The 19,994-nt window shown below is 43.9% G+C and overlaps 2 protein-coding genes across 2 annotated transcripts in view; one reads left to right on the top strand and one right to left on the bottom strand.

Moving 5' to 3' along the window:
• The window catches only part of LOC124260929 (RNA polymerase II-associated protein 1-like), a 30,589-nt gene extending 15,959 nt beyond the window's left edge, over nucleotides 1-14,630 (top strand). The window contains exons 17-31 of the mRNA XM_046695255.1: nucleotides 878-1,017; nucleotides 2,161-2,316; nucleotides 3,022-3,169; nucleotides 3,341-3,412; nucleotides 3,862-3,971; nucleotides 4,450-4,646; nucleotides 5,681-5,829; nucleotides 6,102-6,226; nucleotides 10,070-10,273; nucleotides 10,523-10,648; nucleotides 11,034-11,191; nucleotides 11,459-11,591; nucleotides 11,729-11,894; nucleotides 12,670-12,897; nucleotides 13,514-14,630. Of these exons, the coding sequence (XP_046551211.1) occupies nucleotides 878-1,017; nucleotides 2,161-2,316; nucleotides 3,022-3,169; nucleotides 3,341-3,412; nucleotides 3,862-3,971; nucleotides 4,450-4,646; nucleotides 5,681-5,829; nucleotides 6,102-6,226; nucleotides 10,070-10,273; nucleotides 10,523-10,648; nucleotides 11,034-11,191; nucleotides 11,459-11,591; nucleotides 11,729-11,894; nucleotides 12,670-12,897; nucleotides 13,514-13,645 (2,244 nt within the window). The 3' untranslated portion in view covers nucleotides 13,646-14,630. The remainder of the gene's footprint in view (nucleotides 1-877; nucleotides 1,018-2,160; nucleotides 2,317-3,021; nucleotides 3,170-3,340; nucleotides 3,413-3,861; nucleotides 3,972-4,449; nucleotides 4,647-5,680; nucleotides 5,830-6,101; nucleotides 6,227-10,069; nucleotides 10,274-10,522; nucleotides 10,649-11,033; nucleotides 11,192-11,458; nucleotides 11,592-11,728; nucleotides 11,895-12,669; nucleotides 12,898-13,513) is intronic.
• A 4,318-nt stretch (nucleotides 14,631-18,948) lies between these two features.
• LOC124260919 (cilia- and flagella-associated protein 251-like) lies at nucleotides 18,949-19,536 on the bottom strand. The gene is made up of 2 exons (XM_046695245.1): nucleotides 19,355-19,536; nucleotides 18,949-19,135 (listed from the first exon to the last, which is right to left on the bottom strand). Exons 1-2 carry the CDS (start codon nucleotides 19,534-19,536, stop codon nucleotides 18,949-18,951), a joined length of 369 nt encoding a protein of 122 aa, XP_046551201.1.
• Nucleotides 19,537-19,994: the final 458 nt, after the last annotated feature.

Genomic DNA, 19,994 nt, shown 5'->3' with positions numbered 1-19,994 from the left:
TATAGCTTCTTAACAAGGCCGGGCCAGTGGGGTATCCTAGTGGTTAAAGTGTTTGTTTGTCACTCTGAGGGTCCTGGTTCGATTCCCAACATGGGTACAATGTGAGAAGCCCATTTCTTGTGTCCCCCACCATGATATTGCTGGAATATTGCTTAAAGCAACGTAAAACTAGACTCACTAACTCACTCAACAGGGCCTGGGTAGGTGAAGATGGGTGAGTCTGGTGGTTGAAGCATCTGTTGATCATGTCAAGGGCTGGGTTTGATTCCCCTCATTACTACAGTGTGTGAAGCTTGAATAGTTCTCTCCCACCTTGATAAGGCTTGAATAGTTCTTAGAGCAATGTAAAACCATACTATTCATGATAGAATAGCTGATGTTTTTGATTCTTTAGCCATAAAATCTCTGACAGAGCATCTGTTGTCTGTGTCTGAATCTGTTGTCTGTTGTGTTCACGTCTCATCCACAGAGCTTGTGACAGAGCATCTGTTGTCTGTTGTGTTCGCGTCTCATCCACAGAGCCTGTGACAGAGCATCTGTTGTCTGTTGTGTTCGCGTCTCATCCACAGAGCCTGTGACAGAGCATCTGTTGTCTGTTGTGTTCACGTCTCATCCACAGAGCCTGTGACAGAGCATCTGTTGTCTGTTGTGTTCGCGTCTCATCCACACAGCCTGTGACAGAGCATCTGTTGTCTGTTGTGTTCGCGTCTCATCCACACAGCCTGTGACAGAGCATCTGTTGTCTGTTGTGTTCACGTCTCATCCACAGAGCCTGTGACAGAGCATCTGTTGTCTGTTGTGTTCGTCATCCACACAGCCTGTGACAGAGCATCTGTTGTCTGTTGTGTTCACGTCTCATCCACAGAGCCTGTAACAGAGCATCTGTTGTCTGTTGTGTTCGGTGATCTCATCCACAGAGCCTGTGACAGAGCATCTGTTGTCTGAAATGTTGCAGACCCAGAGTGTTCGTGTGTGGAGGATCTGTCTGTCCTATGGACTTGCCACACAGACATATCTGTAAGACTGATGTTTCCATCAGACAAGTAACACATGAAAATATAGACAAATTATCTTTTAAATAACTATACATGAGAAATAATGATGTAAGGACAAACGCTAACCTCGAAAATATTATATCCATGAATTTTTCTGAACTTCAAACCTTTAGGTTAGATTTCCTGTCTAAAAGCATTTCAACTGCTGGCAACAATGACTTCCTGACATGCGCACACTCTTTAATGCCTGTCTACAACTAATCTTAACGTTCAGTGACCCTGAGCGGCCTGAATAAACAAACAACAGAAATGCGTGTCGAGACTGTTTAATTGTGTTGTAATTGTTGGTCCAGAATCTCATCCACAAAGCAATGAGTGTCTTACATGTGACAGTCAGCACCAACTGTCAATACTGTTGTCACTCTCTGGCCTCATCCACACAGCCAGGTTTGAGCATCTGTTGTCGTTTGTGTTTACACAAACATCCACAGAGCCTGTAACAGAGCATCTGTTGTCCGCTAAAGAGGTCATCTTGTCAGCTTTCTAACAACAACAGAGCATCTTCAGCAGAGACCCATCATACATGCTTATGTTAGTTGTTTAAAAACAATATCGCCTGAGAAAAATGGCGCCTGTTTGTTGAACACTGCCATCTGAGTGTTTCACAGCATTTATCACAACAAAGGATCAAAGGGTTGTTTTCACTACTATTAGTGACTCTACCGGTAGTTATAACAGTCAGACGGCAGTTATCACTGGCTAAATGTTGCAGACTCCAGAGTATTAATCCGTAAGTGGAGGATCTGTCTGTCCTATGGACTTGCCACACAGACATATCTGTAAGACTGATGTTTCCATCAGACAAGTAACACATGAAAATATAGACAAATTATCTTTGAAATAAATATACATGAGAAATCATGATGTAAGGACATATTCTACTGTGGTATCTGTCAAGTCATAACAAGTTGTGACATTATAAAGGGGTTGAAATATTTTTAATTCTGTGACATCAAGCTAATTGTGCAGTAAATTCCTTGTGACATCTTAAAATGTGTTATATAAACACGTGTTGCTCTTCACGAGTTGTAAGCATTTCGTTGTGCTTGACTATTGTTCACCACTATTAAGTATGAATCTGTCACTGATGCTCTTCCTCTTCCAGAGACCTCTATTCCACCCTGGTGGGTTACATCCAGTCTGCTCTTGACCCTGGAGGACGTCCCAGTAGCCAGCAGATGGAGGCGGCCATGTTGGCTTGCTGCGAGACTGTTGTCAGTGTCGCTGGTTCTGTTAAGCCATCCACTGGTTTTGTCAGGAGGTAAGTCTTGTAATGAAATGAAGAATCACAATCACTGGTGAAATAACTGATCAGATTGTATTAATTCTCTTGATGTGCAGATAATTGATAGTTTCAGCTGATACGAGTAATAAACTTGTGATAATACATAAGAAGATGCAGAGTTACAGGGGAAAGGTTGTGTTGTTGTTATTCTGGTTTTGCTTATCTGGTAAGAAAACATTTCATCTACTGGCAGATTTCCTGCCACCTGCTCTCCAGTGAAACTAACATGACAAATCAGTTTCATTTTCTATAGTCTCAAGAAGAAAGCTGTACACAGACAAAACAATTTTCAACCATGATACCCCAAGTTATTTTAATTTTGCCTGTTCAGCATTATTAGTAGACACATGAACATCGGGTTACATGAGAAATGTTGGCAAATTCCAGATCCATGAAGATCTGAGTTAGATCTCTAGCAGACCTTGCTTGTAAACGGCAACTAAAGGATCAGGTAGTCAGGTTCAGTAGCTGGGTTGATGCTTGACATCATATCCCGGTTACAGGCAGATGCTCCTGATGCCTTTCACTGGATTGTGTCTTCCTGGCGCGACACAGTCCACTGTCCTCGAGCTGGAATATTGTTGAGCATAACATTTAAAAGACAAATAATATTACAGCAAGTATGAGTTGTTAGTTGAAAGAGATAATCGTTACTGGAGAACATTACTGGTCCACTTGCAGCCATGATGGCAGTGCCATGGAGACTGAGGGTAGTGAGGAGGTTATCTCCCCTGATGTGAACTGGAGCCATGTGGCTGGGTTGTACCAGCCGATAACCAGCTGTGTGCAGAGTGTATTGGAAGACATCAAAGACAACTATCAGTTTAAGGTACATACTCCTTATGATCTAAAACATGTTACCTTAACTAATACAATTTTATATGTATGATTGTGCTAAAAGAGCTATGCATTTTTAATACATTTCTTTAAAATGTCAAATAAGATGATATTTTAGCCTTGTACAAACATATCTTTAAGTCAATAGAACGTATATTTTCAGAAATGTGAACTTCACTTTGCAACATCTTGTGTCAACTTCCTTGCAACTTTCTACCACCAACTGCAGAAACAGGTAACACCCAGCCCATCTACTTACTTGCTCTAAAGACTGGTAGAAATAAGTAATGCCATATATTAGTAATATATCTGGCTTATCTATGCTATTCTCCTAAATACTGATAAGGGTACAGGGGTAGATGAGTTAAAACAGATGATGATCTACCTTGTTTGTACATCCAGGTCATGGAGCACTGTATTAAGTTACTCAATTGTGGAAGACATGAGAAACATTTTGTGTCCTGAGGTGCTGCTGTTTAATTTGCGGTGAAGGTTTTACTCAAAGATATACAACTTGTGTAGCTTTACCACATACTGACCAAACTACACTCCTCAAAAGAAGTTAAGGTCCATCCATGTCTTACATATTACCTTTGTTAAAGTGTTACGGCAAGAGAGATAAACTACACCTTGACATGTGGTTGGGAAGGCTAGGTATTAGTCACTGACTGGTGTGTGTTCCAGCCTACCTACAGCCCCGTCCAGTGTCTGCAGGAGGTGGAGGAGTTCTGCTGCAAGACTCTAGTCCCTTGCTGGAAGTCACTTGGTTTGAAAACTGTCCTCAGTAACTTAAGGTAATCTTGTGTAAAATGCAGTTGCTGACACCCATGGATCTGTCCAGAGGAATTATACTTGCAAAAAACTTCAAAAGCTTCTGTAGGGTTCAATGTCTGTCACCCATGAATCTGTAAGAAGTATTTAGTCTTTCTTAACTTTAAATTCTTTCTCTGGACATAACATTGTGTTAAATTGTCAGTCAGTGGCCTGGCAGGGTGACTAGGTTGATCAGGTGTCAACTGTGCTTTGCTGGAACATATTACTGACGCGTTAAAACCTCACACTGGTCCCACTCCCACACCCGCTGTGATGATGTATCATACCATGGTTAGTGATACAGTAGTTTCTGTAGACTGCACCTTCAAGTAGTGTAGTATGGGCTCATATTACTCTAGATAATCTGTCATGCCTTGACAGCGTTCTTCAGTATCTGCTGCGTATAGCAGTGCTTGAATGTCTACAGCGTCTTGATGACACCAGTAATCTGTGTTCCAGCCAGCACTCCAACCTCTTGTCCCCACCTGAGTGTCCCAGCCAGGAGGTAGCCTCATGTCTGGTGGAGTTGCAGGCCTCTCAGCCAGACGGAGACTTCACAGCTCCAGTCCTCCAACCCCACTCCCCATATGGCTTCCTGACAGCCTTGCTGAGACTGACACTTGTCCTGTGTCAGCTACACAAGGGTGTCATTGACACTTGTGCCCCTGTCAGCTACACAAGGGTGTCATTGACAAGGTGAGTGCCCCTCTGTTACAAAGGTGTCATTGACAAGATGAGTGCCCCTCAGTTACAAAGGTGTCATTGACAAGGTGAGTGCCCCTCTGTTACAAAGGTGTCATTGACAAGATGAGTGCCCCTCAGTTACAAAGGTGTCATTGACAAGATGAGTGCCCCTCTGTTACAAAGGTGTCATTGACAAGATGAGTGCCCCTCTGTTACAAAGGTGTCATTGACAAGATGAGTGCCCTCAGTTACAAAGGTGTCATTGACAAGATGAGTGCCCTCGACACAAAGGTCATTGACAAGATGAGTGCCCTCAGTTACAAAGGTGTCATTGACAAGGTGAGTGCCCCTCAGTTACAAAGGTGTCATTGACAAGATGAGTGCCCCTCAGTTACAAAGGTGTCATTGACAAGATGAGTGCCCCTCAGTTACAAAGGTGTCATTGACAAGATGAGTGCCCCTCAGTTACAAAGGTGTCATTGACAAGGTGAGTGCCCCTCTGTTACAAAGGTGTCATTGACAAAGTGAGTTCCCCTCTGGTACAAAGGTGTTGTTGACAAGGTGAGTGCCCTCTGGTTACAAAGGTGTCATTGACAAGGTGAGTTCCTCTGTTACAAAGGTGTCATTGACAAGATGAGTTCCCCTCTGTTACAAAGGTGTCATTGATAAGGTGAGTTCCCCTCTGTTACAAAGGTGTCATTGACAAGGTGAGTTCCCCTCTGTTACAAAGGTGTCATTGACAAGGTGAGTTCCTCTTTGCTCCGGTCCTCCTATCCCATTCCTCACATGGCTTCTTGACATCCTTACTGATCTAGACAAGGGTATTATTGACAAGCTGACAATATAAACTCAGTGACTGTTTTCATGGATGGGTCACTTGAGATAATTTGTATCATTTAGTCATATATCCGTCCAAGATGACAGCCATACTAGAAATCTGCTTCAGACCTTGTTTTACACATGTACGCTCTTCATTTCAGTGTCACAATGTTATTGTGTCTGTTGCAGATGTTGGTAGATGTGACTCAGGACGAAGACTTGATGAGTTACATGAAGAAAGTGTCTCACAACAAACCGTCCTGCTTGGTGGACAACTACTTCACAAGACATGAGAACTACCTCCAGTACTACTTCCTGAAGCTGGCAGCGCTCAAGGTCAGTCCAATAGCAGCCCTACACACAAGCAAACACGCAGCTCTGTATGAGTGTTAGTATTGTTAATGAGACAAAAACACAATTCACCTCCTACTTCAACCGGCTTGCTTGGAGAAAGAGAGAAAGTTAGATCTTAGCTCATGTACAAGCACCAAACCCGGAACCAGCTGTTTCATATGTTACAGTGAAGTGGTCTGAAGTCATTATTCCTGGATGCTCTATCAATTGAAATCATCCAGGTTTAGGTTGAATTCAAGTATTTCTTGTTTCAGCCTGGACCCAGCATGTCCATCCTCCATCGCTGTGGCCTTCACCTTCTCAGTCGACTGAAAGACGGGGATGAGTACCTGGCCTTTGACCTTCTCTCCACCACCATCTTCAGCCCTGACTTCATCACGTAAGTGGGACTACACAGTTATATTTCCATGGTCAATGAATCAATATACACTTGAAGTTTGTTTCTTTCGTCCAGTTGACGGTCAAGGTGTTATCTCTGAAAGACAGATGAGGGAGATGGGGTGTTATGAATGACGGGCAACTGACTGTGATGGGGTGTTATAAATGAAGGCCAGTTGAGTGTGATGGGGTGTTATAAATGAAGGCCAGTTGACTCTGATGGAGTGTTATAAATGAAGGCCAGTTGACTGTGATGGGGTGTTATAAATGAAGGCCAGTTGACTCTGATGGAGTGTTATAAATGAAGGCCAGTTGACTGTGATGGGGTGTTATAAATGAAGGCCAGTTGACTGTGATGGAGTGTTATAAATGAAGGCCAGTTGACTCTGATGGAGTGTTATAAATGAAGGCCAGTTGACTGTGATGGAGTGTTATAAATGAAGGCCAGTTGACTGTGATGGGGTGTGTTATAAAATGAAGGCCAGTTGACTGTGATGGAGTGTTATAAATGAAGGCCAGTTGACTCTGATGGAGTGTTATAAATGAAGGCCAGTTGACTCTGATGGAGTGTTATAAATGAAGGCCAGTTGACTGTGATGGAGGTGTTATAAATGAAGGCCAGTTAAGTGTGATGGGGTGTTATAAATGAAGGCCAGTTGACTCTGATGGAGTGTTATAAATGAAGGCCAGTTGACTGTGATGGGGTGTTATAAATGAAGGCCAGTTGACTGTGATGGAGTGTTATAAATGAAGCCCAGTTGACTCTGATGGAGTGTTATAAATGAAGGCCAGTTGACTCTGATGGAGTGATATAAATGAAGGCCAGTTGACTCTAATGGAGTGTTATAAATGAAGGCCAGTTGACTCTGATGGAGTGTTATAAATGAAGGCCAGTTGACTGTGATGGAGTGTTATAAATGAAGGCCAGTTGCCTGTGATGGGGTGTTATAAATGAAGGCCAGTTGACTCTGATGGAGTGTTATAAATGAAGCCCAGTTGACTCTGATGGAGTGTTATAAATGAAGGCCAGTTGACTGTGATGAGGTGTTATAAATGAAGGCCAGTTAAGTGTGATGGGGTGTTATAAATGAAGGCCAGTTGACTCTGATGGAGTGTTATAAATGAAGGCCAGTTGACTGTGATGGGGTGTTATAAATGAAGGCCAGTTGCCTGTGATGGGGTGTTATAAATGAAGGCCAGTTGCCTGTGATGGGGTGTTATAAATGAAGGCCAGTTGACTCTGATGGAGTGTTATAAATGAAGCCCAGTTGACTCTGATGGAGTGTTATAAATGAAGGCCAGTTGACTGTGATGAGGTGTTATAAATGAAGGCCAGTTAAGTGTGATGGGGTGTTATAAATGAAGGCCAGTTGACTCTGATGGAGTGTTATAAATGAAGGCCAGTTGACTGTGATGGGGTGTTATAAATGAAGGCCAGTTGACTGTGATGGAGTGTTATAAATGAAGGCCAGTTGACTCTGATGGGGTGTTATAAATGAAGGCCAGTTGACTGTGATGGGGTGTTATAAATGAAGGCCAGTTGCCTGTGATGGGGTGTTATAAATGAAGGCCAGTTAAGTGTGATGGGGTGTTATAAATGAAGGCCAGTTGACTGTGATGGAATGTTATAAATGAAGGCCAGTTGACTGTGATGGAGTGTTATAAATGAAGGCCAGTTGACTGTGATGGAGTGTTATAAATGAAGGCCAGTTGACTGTGATGAGGTGTTATAAATGAAGGCCAGTTGACTGTGATGGGGTGTTATAAATGAAGGCCAGTTGACTGTGATGGAGTGTTATAAATGAAGGCCAGTTGACTCTGATGGGGTGTTATAAATGAAGGCCAGTTGACTGTGATGGGGTGTTATAAATGAAGGCCAGTTGACTGTGATGGGTGTTATAAATGAAGGCCAGTTGACTCTGATGGAGTGTTATAAATGAAGCCCAGTTGACTCTGATGGAGTGTTATAAATGAAGGCCAGTTGACTGTGATGAGGTGTTATAAATGAAGCCCAGTTGACTCTGATGGAGTGTTATAAATGAAGGCCAGTTGACTGTGATGAGGTGTTATAAATGAAGGCCAGTTAAGTGTGATGGGGTGTTATAAATGAAGGCCAGTTGACTCTGATGGAGTGTTATAAATGAAGGCCAGTTGCCTGTGATGGGGTGTTATAAATGAAGGCCAGTTGACTGTGATGGGGTGTTATAAATGAAGGCCAGTTGCCTGTGATGGGGTGTTATAAATGAAGGCCAGTTTCCTGTGATGGGGTGTTATAAATGAAGGCCAGTTGACTCTGATGGAGTGTTATAAATGAAGGCCAGTTTCCTGTGATGGGGTGTTATAAATGAAGGCCAGTTGCCTGTGATGGGGTGTTATAAATGAAGGCCAGTTGACTCTGATGGAGTGTTATAAATGAAGGCCAGTTGACTCTGATGGAGTGTTATAAATGAAGGCCAGTTGCCTGTGATGGGGTGTTATAAATGAAGGCCAGTTGCCTGTGATGGGGTGTTATAAATGAAGGCCAGTTGACTCTGATGGAGTGTTATTAATGAAGGCCAGTTGACTCTGATGGAGTGTTATAAATGAAGGCCAGTTGCCTGTGATGGGGTGTTATAAATGAAGGCCAGTTGCCTGTGATGGGGTGTTATAAATGAAGGCCAGTTGCCTGTGATGGGGTGTTATAAATGAAGGCCAGTTGACTGTGATGAGGTGTTATAAATGAAGGCCAGTTGACTGTGATGGAGTGTTATAAATGAAGGCCAGTTGACTGTGATGGAGTGTTATAAATGAAGGCCAGTTGACTGTGATGGGGTGTTATAAATGAAGGCCAGTTGACTGTGATGGGGTGTTATAAATGAAGGCCAGTTGACTGTGATGGGGTGTTATAAATGAAGGCCAGTTGACTGTGATGGGGTGTTATAAATGAAGGCCAGTTGACTGTGATGGGGTGTTATAAATGAAGGCCAGTTGACTGTGATGGGATGTTATAAATGAAGGCCAGTTGACTGTGATGGGTGTTATAAATGAAGGCCAGTTGACTGTGATGGGGTGTTATAACTGAAGGCCAGTTGACTGTGATGGGGTGTTATAAATGAAGGCCAGTTGACTGTGATGGGGTGTTATAAATGAAGGCCAGTTGACTGTGATGGGATGTTATAAATGAAGGCCAGTTGACTGTGACGGGGTGTTATAAATGAAGGCCAGTTGACTGTGATGGGGTGTTATAACTGAAGGCCAGTTGACTGTGATGGGGTGTTATAACTGAAGGCCAGTTGACTGTGATGGGGTGTTATAAATGAAGGTCAGTTGACTGTCAAGGTGTTATCTCTGAAAGACAGATGAGGGAGATGGAGTGTTATAACTGAAACCCAGTTGACTCTGATGGAGTGATATAAATGAAGGTCAGTTGACTGTCAAGGTGTTATCTCTGAAAGACAGATGAGGGAGATGGAGTATTATAACTGAAACCCAGTTGACTGATGGAGTGATATAAATGAAGGTCAGTTGACTGTCAAGGTGTTATCTCTGAAAGACAGATGTGGGAGATGGAGTGTTATAACTGAAACCCAGTTGACTCTGATGGAGTGATATAAATGAAGGTCAGTTGACTGTCAAGGTGTTATCTCTGAAAGACAGATGAGGGAGATGGAGTGTTATAACTGAAACCCAGTTGACTCTGATGGAGTGATATAAATGAAGGCCAGTTGACTCTAATGGAGTGTTATGAATGAAGGCCAGTTGCCTGTGATGGGATGTGATAACTGAAGGCCAGTTGCCTCTGCTATGTCTGTTTTGTGATATGCTCCCTCCCTTCCCATCCTCACATCAGTGGTCAACATTTCAGAGATGGTAAGGAAGATGGACTGGCCTTTGAGGATCTGGGAGAGATGAAGCTCGCTGAGACTTCCCGCCTGAAGAGTGCAACACAAAGGGAGATAACTGCCAACCGCAGTCAACTGCTATCTGAGGTGTACACCAGACTGCCTGGTATCCGAGCCATGTACCTCTCGGCCTTCTCGGCCAGCCAGCAGGCAGTCACAGCATCCAGGTTCGATTTACCACAACTTCTGATCAGTCCGTGAAGACGAGTAGACAGGATGCAGCCGATTTGTCCTAGGTTACAAGCAGATGTCACTAAACAATCATTGGACCTCGATATTGTTTTAAAACAAATAGCAACTACGTGTAATGTTCAGAAAATGTCCATGTAGCTTGTCCTTTAATTCGATGATGAATTAACCGTTGGTCTAATTGTTTCACGCTGTTTAATGGTACTGCTATGTTTTCCTGTTCACAGCAACCGTCTGACTTGCAACACGGCTCACACAGACAGCCTCATGAGTTGCAGCTCAGGTGGAGGTGTGCTGCCTCGTGACTGGATGTACCTGCCTCTCATACAGCTCTATGTGAAAGCTTCAACTCCGTAAGTATGTGGTAGAGTTGGCTTGTCATTCTCCTGGAACATTGAGGTGGTATGTAGATTCTCAGCACTGTGCTACAGTGTACAGTGTGTGAACTCGGACCTCCTGGGACACCTGCTGTGATTTTCCCCATGGGTACAATGTGTGAAGCCCATTTCTGGTGTGCCCCACTGTGATATTGTTGGGATATTGCTAAAAGTGGCGTAAAACTAAACTCACTCACTCACTCACTCACTGTTGTGATTTTCCCCCACATGGGTACAATGTGTAAAGCCCGTTTCAAAATTTATTCTCCATTATAGGCAGTTGTGCAGCTGTGTCACAGGAAACAATGTCTCTGTTGAGTCCCTAACAAATGACTGCATAACTGTGGCCTGTATATTGCAGCGGATCGTCAATTGAAGAGCGTGTACCCCCCCAGCTGGTGTCTATGGCTGCCGACGTGCTGTACTGGGTGTACGTGCTGGAGTGTTGGCGTCCACACATCCTCGGCGTGGTCTCCATCACCCTCAAGGTCACCAGGGTCATGTGCGCCTTCATGGCTGGTAAGATGGTCAACAGTCCTCAACTCTTTTAGTTTTGAAAGTGTTCATTCTCATTTCTTGATGAGTGATCCTGACGATCAGCCCACCATGCACTAATACTAAACACGGGTAATTAGAAGCTCTGTGACTTCAGCTGGTATGTACCTCCCCTGAAACACTTGTAATCTAGACTTGCATTAACTGTATTGGGCATCTATCCTCCATGGTGTGTGTGATGAACTATGTGGTTCCTAGAAAGGTGCTGATGTTGTGGTCCAACTTCTGCAGGCAACGACCTCTTCTTGGACAGGAGTGTGAGCTGCTACCTGGCCGCGCTGCTACAGGAGTACACCAAGCCAGCAGCTCTTGACCGCCTGGACTTCACCGAGGACATACCAGGACTCTCCTCCTTCTACGACTTGTAAGTTGACATACTGATGGTCACCATGACTTAGGTGACATCCCGTGTAAGACTTGTACCGACATCCCACTGTCTTTCTGAAACATAGAATCCTTGATGGCTAACATGTTCACATACAATATTCCCTGTTGTATCAGGTTCAGTGAGCTGCTCCAGCAGTATGAGTCGGTGTCGTTCGGGGACTCACTGTTTGCCTGCTACGTGTTGGTGCCACTGCAGCGGAGACACAGCGTTCAGATGCGGAGGTTGGTGTGGGGGGAGAAGGCAGCGGTTCTGAGGACTTTCAGGGTTCCACTTACACAGGTAGAGTCCATCATGTCAGACATATTGTCGTCTAAAATACATGGGTTATTGTTTGTGACAGAGTTCTAATCACAATCTGAGATGTAATGTTTCCAGTTCAACCCAAGGGATTCTATTTGTATATGTTGCACAGTGTACACAATGAATTAAGTATTTGTTCCCTTTATCTTTAAGTACTATGATCAAGAAACATCACTGTGACAAGAACTATGAATGTGATTCTCAAACCTGCTGTTCAGATCTATGCGGCCTTCAGTACTCTGGCTATGGGGGATCCTACTACAATCTGTCAACTACGTGGCGTACATTCAACCTACGTTTGTCCTTGATGAGCTAATTAGTCATTCTGTTCTCTGTCCATCCATCCTTCTGTGATGAGAGGTCAAACACACTTTGACCTTCACTGTCTGTTTCAGCTATGTACTCATGCCTGACGTGTCTTCCAACCAATATAGCACATCATTTTATCACTTTTGAATTCTTTGAAGCAACTGAATGTGATGAGCTTGACCTCTTCAAAGAATGTAGATAGTTAAAAGACAGGCTGGGTCTCCTCCCATGTGTCCATGTCTTATGTACGTCTGTAACCATGACATATCAAACAGACGCATGGGGCCAAACCGTGTACAACAGTTGGGGGGATGTCCCATCTGTGTTGCAACATACTTCACCTTTGTTGAGTGGTATGCATAGTAAAGTGATTATAAAACTTTTTTTTCTGGTTTTCCCGGAACATGGAAGACTTGTGTCTGATTGTCTATTGCTACTACTCCAGGTTGTAATACCAATTGAGCGGTTCCTGGCACCTGACGAGAGTGACCTCCCCTTGCTGCAGCTGTATTTCCAGTGTCTGGTGTCACAGACAGTGCGGCCGATTTGGGCACCAATCATGTACTTGACTGCTGTCCACCATGTCAACCGATTTCTCTACTACCAGGCTGACCGAAACCATCAAGGACCCAGGGACAGAATGTGGCACCAATTAATGGCATGTAAACATGAGGTTAGGATTTTTTTTGTACTGTTATATATTTCTGTCGTTTTGTGGCAAATATTCTTCAATCAGATGAAATTCAGTGTTAAACTGTGTACTGTGAATAAATGCAAATGAATGCAAAGAGCACACACATGTAAATATAAAAACAACCTGGGAAACAGAATCAATACCCTGTACCCAACGCTGTGGTGGTTCAAAGACAAACAGAATCAATACCCAGTACCCCAACGCCCTGTGGTGGTTCAAAGACAAACAGAATCCCCAGTACCCCATGCTTGTACCCCTGTGGTGGTTCAAAGACAAACAGAATCCCCAGTACCCCATGCTTGTACCCCTGTGGTGGTTCAAAGACAAACAGAATCCCCAGTACCCCATGCTTGTACCCCTGTGGTGGTTCAAAGACAAACAGAATCCCCAGTACCCCATGCTTGTACCCCTGTGGTGGTTCAAAGAGAAACAGAATCCCCAGTACCCCATGCTTGTACCCCTGTGGTGGTTCAAAGAGTAACAGAATCCCCAGTACCCCATGCTTGTACCCCTGTGGTGGTTCAAAGAGTAACCCATGCCTGTGATCACAGCAAACATACCCAGTATTGATTGTGATATTCTGGTTTGATTCCAGGAGGTAAAACATCATCTTCTCCACTACAAGATGGCAGATGTGGAACAAGAATATGGCATGACATTCTACACAAATCTTCCAACCATCCGTCAGACTGTAGTGGATGGATACATGCCAGCAAAGATGACGTGACACTCAGCTCACAGCCTTAAGTCATTAGACTGTCTGTTGTTGACAGGACATCCTGGCTGGATGATGGTCCACACATGTACCCCTCCTGTCTGAATCAGATCTGTTGTTGATGTCAGGGGCGGATCCAGAGGAGGTGTGCGCACCCCATCTTCTCAAATGCCCCCAGAGGAGCATTTCCTCTAACCTTTGGACAACTTCATGATTAATGTGCACAATTCCCACTTCTCCAAACTCCTGGATCTGCCCCTGGATGTATGACAGGTGACGTATGACAGGTGATGTATGACAGGTTACGTACCACAGGTGATGTACCACAGGGAGAGTCCAAAGTCTAGCAGATGTTGAGAGAAGTATCTTGGTGAGCGTCTACATAAAAGTGAAGACTGGAAGCAGGATCTATTAAGTCTGCAAGGAAGTGCTGAAACTATGCTGAACTAATAAGCAGTTCCAGTCGCTGAGCTGTACAGTAACATAAGCACAACACGTTTGGCAACAAATGCAAATATTGTATTATCCAAATATCCATACCCCAATGTTCCACGATACATGAAGTCACTGAGAGAAACATGCCATAACAGTCATAGCACACGCCGGACTCAAAGTGTTGAAATCATTCCATGATTGGCTTCCATGACAAACATTCTTCATGGGAGTGATCTTCATAAGTCCCTTGAATAGACATTACTGCAATTCACCAGCTGTTGGAGATAAATTATTTCCTGAATTCAACGTAATTTTCTCGAGTATCAAAGATCAATAATAGATATACTTTTCTATTTTTGTCCACCATACTGTTAGTATTCACAATGTCATGTTCATATTACTTACAGGTATTGAAGTAATGTTTAAACCGAAACTGTTCACATTGTACATCACATGTGTTTCATGTAATCCATCAATAACATGTCAAATGTGATCTTGTATCTACATGATAAAAGCTGATTGGGTACATATTCTTGGAATAAATTATGGTGGTAAAAAAGAAGAGTGAGTGAGTTTGGTTTTACGCTGGACTCGGCTGTATAGCGGTAGTCTGTAAATAATCGAGTCTAGACCAGACGATCCAGAGACCAACAGCATGAGCATCGATCTACGCAATTGGGATACGATGACATTTGTCAACCAAGTCAGTGTGCCAAGTCAGCATGTCTTGCTTCACTCTTCGATCATACATTTTGCAGAAGAAGTTAGTCTTTGTTTGTTGTGTGACCAAGACAACAACATTACTTTAGTTTCATGACGGTGAAAGTAGCTACGCCCAATGGAATCAACAGGAACTTGTTATAGTGGTGGTCCGATTAATTGAAATAATCGAAGATTGGTCGCAGTGACTAAACGACCAAGCAGTGGATCATGTTTTCTCATAATCGAACATGAACAATTCTGGAACACTTTTTGCATTAACAATATTTTTCACAAGGTTGGTTTTGTAAGTTACATTTCATAACCACTACAAGCTTGTTGCAAGTCATGATTGAATTTATCTTAAACACTCCAGGAATGTTATGTTTCTAACATACTAGTCATCCTTCAAGATGTGGAATTTGCCAAAACTAACCCTAAGAACTACATGTTTTTTCTTCTTCTTTTGTGCATTAACCAAAATAACCAGGAAAAAATCATAAATGACACTAATCAATTATTTTCAATGATTGATCGGTTGTAATGAAGCAATCATCAATTATGAGGTTTTAGCCAATTCCCAACACTAACTTGTTATGCATAGAGTTGTACCCTTCGTTATTAACTCACTGACTTCCAGAATGCCGATCAAACAAATCATTGCCCGACGACGCACAGCACTCCTGCCATGCCATTGCCGCCAGTAATCAAAACAGAGAATCCAGTGATAGACCAGAACTTCAGTCACGCAATAGCTACTTTAGTTCAAGCTGAGACTGATTTCTAAAGTTTGATTGACTTTATCTGTGCACGACTGCAGAGATTCTGGTGCTTGGTCGTGAGGAAATCGTGTTAAAGAAGTATGTTTGTCAGGACAACAGGAAGGCAGACTTCATGTCTTGGTCCAAACATTGCTGCTACAGTCTGTTTGACTAGAAAATGTCCCCATGAATTGCTAAATATATCAGTTTAAAAAGGTAGTTAATAAATATTACGCGGCAAGATGTTCATGAGTAACCTATACCCAAACAACCTGTCATCTATTAGAAATTGACATGCATCACAGAAATAGTTGTACTATCATTATAAACATGATTGTTGACAGTTGGCGCGGAGGGGCGCACGGCAGCGACGGGAATAGACAGGTGCATCTGATGCACGGGCATTTCGTGATAACTGCTGTGTGCGGATGACGAAATGAAGTTCACTGTATAGGCAAAACAGTTGATAATTAAAGTGTATGATTTCTTTCGCACTGAAAGGGTGAGGTGAGGTGAAATTGGGTTTAACGTCGTGCTTGATAATATTTCGCTCATATGACGACGTGCATGCGTGTGTATGTATATGTGTGGCTGCTTATACTAGCCCTGAAAGGGAAATGGGGAGGCGTTTTATGACATCGGTAGGTATAAGAAAAGTGCTTCCAAGACAACTTCCAGAAGAACCAGGTCAGACCGGCAATCACTAAACTGTACTCGGAAAACAAATACATATCATTAAAAGTATTATTGAAACACCTTGGAAACCAAAACAATTTGTCAGTAACGAAGTACACACCATGGCGACTCTTACATTCTTTTGGGTATAGGAACAAAAAGAAGTAGCAGGAGAGTATTGTGCGAACGATCAGATATCGTACGTTTGAGAAATCATTTTCTCATACCGCCAGCAGTCAATGGGTACCCGATGGGAATAAGGGATCACGGAGGAAACTGCCGCTGGGGAAAGGGCAAAGATTGATTATTCTCCATGCTGGATACCACAGCGTGCAGGATCCAAACAGCAAAACTCCAACGTCTAACAATTGTAAGGGCGATATGATTGCTTGGCTTGAAAAATTCAACATCCCGTATCCGTCGAAAGCGACGGAGCCTCAGCTGTACGAAATCCTCAAAACCCACAAACAAGACCCCGTATACAAAAGGGTAAAGGTCATGAAATATTGCGGCTATCACCATATCATTGTGACCTAAATCCAATCGAGATAATATGGGGTACTCTAAAAGGTGACGTTGCAAGATCAAATACCACATTTAAATTACGTGACGTTGTGGCCTTGGTGACCGACTCGCTGGGTAAAATCACTGTTGACGTGTGGCAACACTGTGTAACTAATGTTGTCAATGAAATTGAAGCAGGTTACTGGTCTCGTGATGGTCTCCAACAGGCAACTGTCGCACCGCTTGTTTCCATCAGCTCGTACTGTGATGCCACTGATGACGAAGTCACAGATCATTCAGAATAAATTTTGAGACGCTCCCCTCCGCACCTGTCTATTCATGTTTATAATGATGATAGTTTGTTAAACAACTTTTTCTGTGATGCATGACAATTTCTAATAGATGAAAAGGTGTTTGGGCATAGGTTATCGGTGAACATCTTGCTTCTTAATATTTATTAACTACCTTCCTAAACAGATATATTTAGCAATTCATGGGGACACGTTCTAGTGAAACAGACTGTAAATGTTGCTGAGTAATGACACGTGATATTGCACACCAGACACCCAAGTCCACATGAAGGCGGAACACAGCAAAGATCGACGTTTTTTAATGTGGCGTAAAACTATAGTATTGAGGCCTATTTATCTGTAGGTGACATACTGCCATGTTGCAACCGTTAATGAAGTCGATGTGTGGAATGCTGTACACAGGAATAACGATGAGTGCTTAGAGTTCACCGACATCTGATTTACGTTCAGACTTAAAGCTGGTGTGAAACATGGCTCGTTACCAATCATTTGAAACCTGAAGATACAAAGGATCTCAATTTTGTGTTTGGGTGTAGGCACTACACACGTACGTTGATCTATACTGAACCGCAAAAGAAATGTCGCACTGATAGCGGTTTCTTAAAACACACACTTTAATTCACTCTAATGATCAATCAAATAGGAGGACTGAGTTCAAACTTGACAATTATTATGGTTAACACATTTTCGGGAATCACATTTAGAGTTCACACAATCAAATCACCAAACATGGTACTATTAAGATACCCCAAAGGCAATATCGTGTGTGGCCTCTATGGGCATCGATGAAATTGTTGCATCATCTGTACATGTCCAATGAATTAGCCGGTCGATGAAGGTCATACACACTTGGGTCCATACTCTGTGAAATGCCTGATCGAGTCTAGCCGTAGTTGTCGGCCTTGGTTGGAGGGCATTCGGTCTTCTTTGAATCCTGTCGCAAGGGTGTTATATTGGACTTAATACGGACTGAGTGCAGGCCATTGTAGGTTTTAGATGCCATGTTGTCTTAGGAAGTCAAGTGATGCTCTTGCAGTGTGGGCACGACCGTTGTCTTGCTGGAAGATGTGATTTCTGTGACATCCAATATGTGGTACAACGTGGGGTGTTATGACTTGTTCAATATAGCGAGCAGCTGTCACGCAATTTCTTCGTTCTGGGCCGATATTCTGGAACACCACGGGGCCAACCCTCTGGTTCAGACCGATTGCACCCTACACCATGATGCTTCGACCACCCCACGAGTCTCTTTCAACAATACACTCATTGGAAAAACGTTCCCTTCGCCGTCGCCATACTATCACTCTGTCATCGGCTGTTGAATCACAACATCGGCTTTCATCAGAAAAAAGCACAGTTCTATAGTGTTGATAACGTCAATTTCGATGCTGAGTTGCCCATTGCAGTCGGTTTGGGCGGTGACGAGCGGTGAGAACAGGACTACGATATGGTCTGTGATAGCAGAGGTTTCTTCCGCGCAAACGTCAACTCACTGTATCGGCACTGATGGGTCTGTTTTGAGTCAGAAATGGTCTGGCGTGCAGTTTCCGTCGCTCTGTGGAAGCGATCCTGTAGATGGTTGCGCACAGCCTGTCATTCTTGACGTTGTGGTGCTACTGAAGGTCGCCCACTGCGTTGACGGTCCTTTCCCTATATGTACCCCTTCCTGTACATCCAATCCATTCATTATGTTACCCCTTCTTGTACACCCAATCCACTCCCGACATGTACCCCTTCCTGTACACATACTCCTTCCTTCACGCACTCCCTCTTATCTCCCTCCTCCTCACATTCTCTTCCTCCATTTCCGTCCCTACTCACGCGTGCTGTCTTTCCTTTTCTCCCTCTCCACGCCCCTCCCTCTCTCCTCACACATTCAAACCTCTTCACGTCCCCCTCCTCACGCATTCACGGCCCCCTCCCCTCTGCCTCATTCCTTCTCCCTCCTCTCTCCGCCTCCCTCCCTCCTCACGCATTCTGTCCTCTTCACGCCCTCCTCCCTCTCTTCCTCATGCATTCCGTCCTCTTCACGCCCCTCCCTCTTCCTCATGCATTCCGTCCTCTTCACGCCCCCTCCCTCCTCCTCACGCATTCCGTCCTCTTCACGCCCCCTCCCTCTTCCTCATGCATTCCGTCCTCTTCACGCACCCTCCCTCTGCCTCATGCTTTCCGTCCTCTTCACGGCCCCTCCCTCTTCCTCACGCATTCCGTCCTCTTCACGCCCCCTCCCTCTTCCTCATGCATTCCGTCCTCTTCACGCCTCCCTCCCTCCTCCTCACGCATTCCGTCCTCTTCACGCCTACCTCCCTCTTCCTCATGCATTCCGTCTTCTTCACGCCCCCTCCCTCTTCCTCATGCATTCCGTCCTCTTCACACCTCCCTCCCTCCTCCTCACACGCATTCCGTCCTCTTCACGCCCCCCTCCCTCTTCCTCACGCATTCCGTCCTCTTCGCGCCTCCCGCCCTCTTCCTCATGCATTCCGTCCTCTTCACGCCTCCCTCCCTCCTCCTCACGCATTCCGTCCTCTTCACGCCCCCTCCCTCCTCTGTGTACATCTATATGTACACCTGCTCATAAAGTGCCTTTATATTTGTTTATGCCCATGTTATCTTGATCTGAAGTAATGAAACAAGATTTAGTTACCATCAATGCTTCAGAAGAACATCGGATCTTGAAAGTGTCCACAGAAAACTGTACAAGGTGTCATATGATCAAATAATGTGAACCAGTTTCATGTGTCTGCACACGAAACGTAAATGTTGGTGTTTTCTTTTCACGCGAACACCTGGTGTCAAGATCTCTGTATTTTCAAGTATAGGATATGAGTTTAACAGCAGATTGTTGACTGCACGGCGAAGTGATGATTCTGCAATATCCCATCTGTTCCACTGGTAAAAGGATGATACTGACATGTAACACATCTCTCAGCCATAGTAAGTAGGATATTGAGACACACATTGATTTTACTCCGTGGA

The sequence above is a fragment of the Haliotis rubra genome, unplaced genomic scaffold (genome assembly GCF_003918875.1).
Source record: "Haliotis rubra isolate DU_JTF1 unplaced genomic scaffold, ASM391887v1 Scf119, whole genome shotgun sequence".
In the NCBI taxonomy this organism is placed as follows: Eukaryota; Metazoa; Mollusca; class Gastropoda; order Lepetellida; family Haliotidae; genus Haliotis; species Haliotis rubra.
This window is presented reverse-complemented; position numbering and strand designations above follow the sequence as displayed.

What these genes read in the sequence shown, in the direction of transcription:
- LOC124260919 (XM_046695245.1), bottom strand. Translation starts at nt 19,536, where the DNA reads ATGCGTGAGGAGGAGGGAGGGAGGCGTGAAGAGGACGGAATGCATGAG. An exon ending in ATGAGGAAGAGGGAGGGGGC is followed by an intron (nt 19,136 to 19,354) that starts GTGAAGAAGACG and finishes TGCATGAGGAAG; the next exon opens with AGGGAGGGGGCGTGAAGAGG.